General features: G+C 55.4%; 1 protein-coding gene across 1 annotated transcript; it reads left to right on the top strand.

Moving 5' to 3' along the window:
• The first annotated feature begins 695 nt into the window (after positions 1–695).
• Positions 696–1,900, top strand: SPRG_15870 (hypothetical protein). The gene is made up of 3 exons (XM_012355162.1): positions 696–1,197; positions 1,242–1,542; positions 1,589–1,900. The coding sequence occupies exons 1-3, from the start codon at positions 706–708 to the stop codon at positions 1,879–1,881; spliced, it is 1,086 nt and encodes a 361-aa protein (XP_012210552.1). The 5' UTR covers positions 696–705; the 3' UTR covers positions 1,882–1,900.
• Positions 1,901–2,341: the final 441 nt, after the last annotated feature.

Raw genomic sequence — 2,341 nt, 5'->3', positions numbered from 1 at the left:
CGACGCGAGCAAGACGGACGAGGTAGCGGAACTGCATGTTGACGAGGGTGAGAAGCGCGAAAGCAAAATATGAAAATGGGAAAGTGTGACCAGCGACGCGCTGTCTGAGGACGCTTGGGATAAGCATCGAAATCGATGGATATACTGTAGTTGAAGAAAGGAAATGTAGTAGTGGTGTTGTTCTAGATTGCGGTGACGGCTCATATCGTTGGGATACCAGATCGAAGGACTTGAGATTCAATCGGTCGGTGTTCGAGCGAGATTCCATCCACATCGTTGTGATCAACAGCGTGAGTAGTCGACCTGTCCTAGGGGTAGGTCTTTCTATTTTTGACATATCTTCCGTAGTTTGGTGCGGATGTCCATGAGCAGCGACGAGCGCAGAGGTAGGCGCAACTTGCAGCTGGATGCTTGGATAGCAAGTGGAAATGCGTAGACTCGCTCGGAGACTTGCACGCGGCGGCGCACGCTGGCTTGCAGCTCCTGGCCTCCAATGAGGTGTTGCAAGCCACAGTGCACGAGCTCGAGGCGGCCCTCCAAAGTGCCCGCAACGAGTGCGACGACTGGGCGGGGAAACACGAGCTGTGTTGGAAACAGCGCTGCGAAGCCATTTACGAAGTCAACTTCCTCCTCAAGACCAACAAGGAGCTGCACCAGGAGGTCGGGCGGCTCAACGACAAGTGCGTTTGCCTTGAGCGCGAAGCCATGAAGCTCGAGAACCGCCTCGTGCACGCTGAGACGAGTTTACGTCGGTACGTTGTCGAGAAGAAGGAGCGGCGCACGAGCAACCCCAGTCTACTGGCGGAGAAGCGGCGCTCGGTCAACACGGCGACCGTGGCGCCCGAGCCATCGCCGACAATTGACGTGGCCAGCGTCATGGCGCCGTACGAAGCTCGTTTGCGCAGCCTGGCGGTCGAGCTGGAAGCCTCCCGCGACGTCGAGACCAAGTATGCTGCGGCGATGGAAACCATCGAGGACCAGAAGACCCAGATTGAGGACCAAAAGACTCAGATTGAGGACCAGAAGACCCAGATCAAGGACCAGAAGAGCCAGAACGGGAGTCTGCAGGCGCAGATCGAGAGCTTGAGAGTGCAGAACGAAAGCGACAAGGCGCGCCTCAGCGGCTTGGAAGAAGAGCAGATCGAAGAGCGTGCTATCTTGGCATCCATGCGCGAGTCCATGGGCCACCTCAAACAAGTAGTAGTAGGTCTCATGTATTGCGCTAACGCGCTCTCGTGTAGAACATCGCAGCCCTCGAAGATGCTCTGGCCGAGGCCCAAAGTCAGTCTACGATCAGCTGTGACTTGCGAGGTCGTCTAGTCGCGCTGCACCGATGCATGGTGGTGCCCGGCAACCAGGCAGACGAACCAGAAGCAAGTGCAGACGATGAGACGCAGCACTTGGTAGAAGCACTCGACCACGTGCTCGAGCTTCTCAGCGAGCTGAAGAATCAGCAGCCTCTCTCATGGCTCCAGCGTCCCACATTCCTGACGCTTCCTGGGCCCAACGACGACATAGCCGAAAACCGAAACACGTCGCTCGGTACAGCTAACACATATGAATCGCCGACCTGTTCCTCCCGGCGTAGACAAGCGTACGTTGACAGAGCCTATTCAGCGCCTTAAAGAAGTCTACCATGCTGCGTCCGAGGCTGACGTCATGGGGCTCACCGATTGGCTTCATAACGCCAAGCGAGGGACTGGCATTGGCCGTCCCTTCCAATTGTACGACCTGTCGCCAAACGAGGTACACGGCGTCCTTACACAACTTACACCGCTGCTACAGCAACAGTGCGGTGCCCCTATCCAGGCCCAACGCACCAACCGCGTCATCTACAACACAGATCTTAGTTTGCGCGCACTAACAACGTCAGAAAAATGACCTTCCTTTTGACAACCACCAAACCCCACACCGCTATATTCGCCACGAGTATACGTAGCTGCACCCACGACAGCCCTGCTCATGGACATCCGCACCAAACTACGGAAGATATGTCAAAAATAGAAAGACCTACCCCTAGGACAGGTCGACTACTCACGCTGTTGATCACAACGATGTGGATGGAATCTCGCTCGAACACCGACCGATTGAATCTCAAGTCCTTCGATCTGGTATCCCAACGATATGAGCCGTCACCGCAATCTAGAACAACACCACTACTACATTTCCTTTCTTCAACTACAGTATATCCATCGATTTCGATGCTTATCCCAAGCGTCCTCAGACAGCGCGTCGCTGGTCACACTTTCCCATTTTCATATTTGCTTCGCGCTTCTCACCCTCGTCAACATGCAGTTCCGCTACCTCGTCGTCTTGCTCGCGTCGGCTGCGATGGCGTCCG

Source organism: Saprolegnia parasitica, assembly GCF_000151545.1.
Source record: "Saprolegnia parasitica CBS 223.65 unplaced genomic scaffold supercont2.211, whole genome shotgun sequence".
NCBI lineage: Eukaryota > Oomycota > Saprolegniomycetes > Saprolegniales > Saprolegniaceae > Saprolegnia > Saprolegnia parasitica.
The sequence above is the reverse complement of the archived record's forward strand: the minus strand, read 5'-3'. Positions and strand labels throughout refer to the sequence as shown.

What these genes read in the sequence shown, in the direction of transcription:
- SPRG_15870 (XM_012355162.1), top strand. Translation starts at nt 706, where the DNA reads ATGAAGCTCGAGAACCGCCTCGTGCACGCTGAGACGAGTTTACGTCGG. An exon ending in CCATGGGCCACCTCAAACAA is followed by an intron (nt 1,198 to 1,241) that starts GTAGTAGTAGGT and finishes GCTCTCGTGTAG; the next exon opens with AACATCGCAGCCCTCGAAGA. An exon ending in AAACCGAAACACGTCGCTCG is followed by an intron (nt 1,543 to 1,588) that starts GTACAGCTAACA and finishes CTCCCGGCGTAG; the next exon opens with ACAAGCGTACGTTGACAGAG.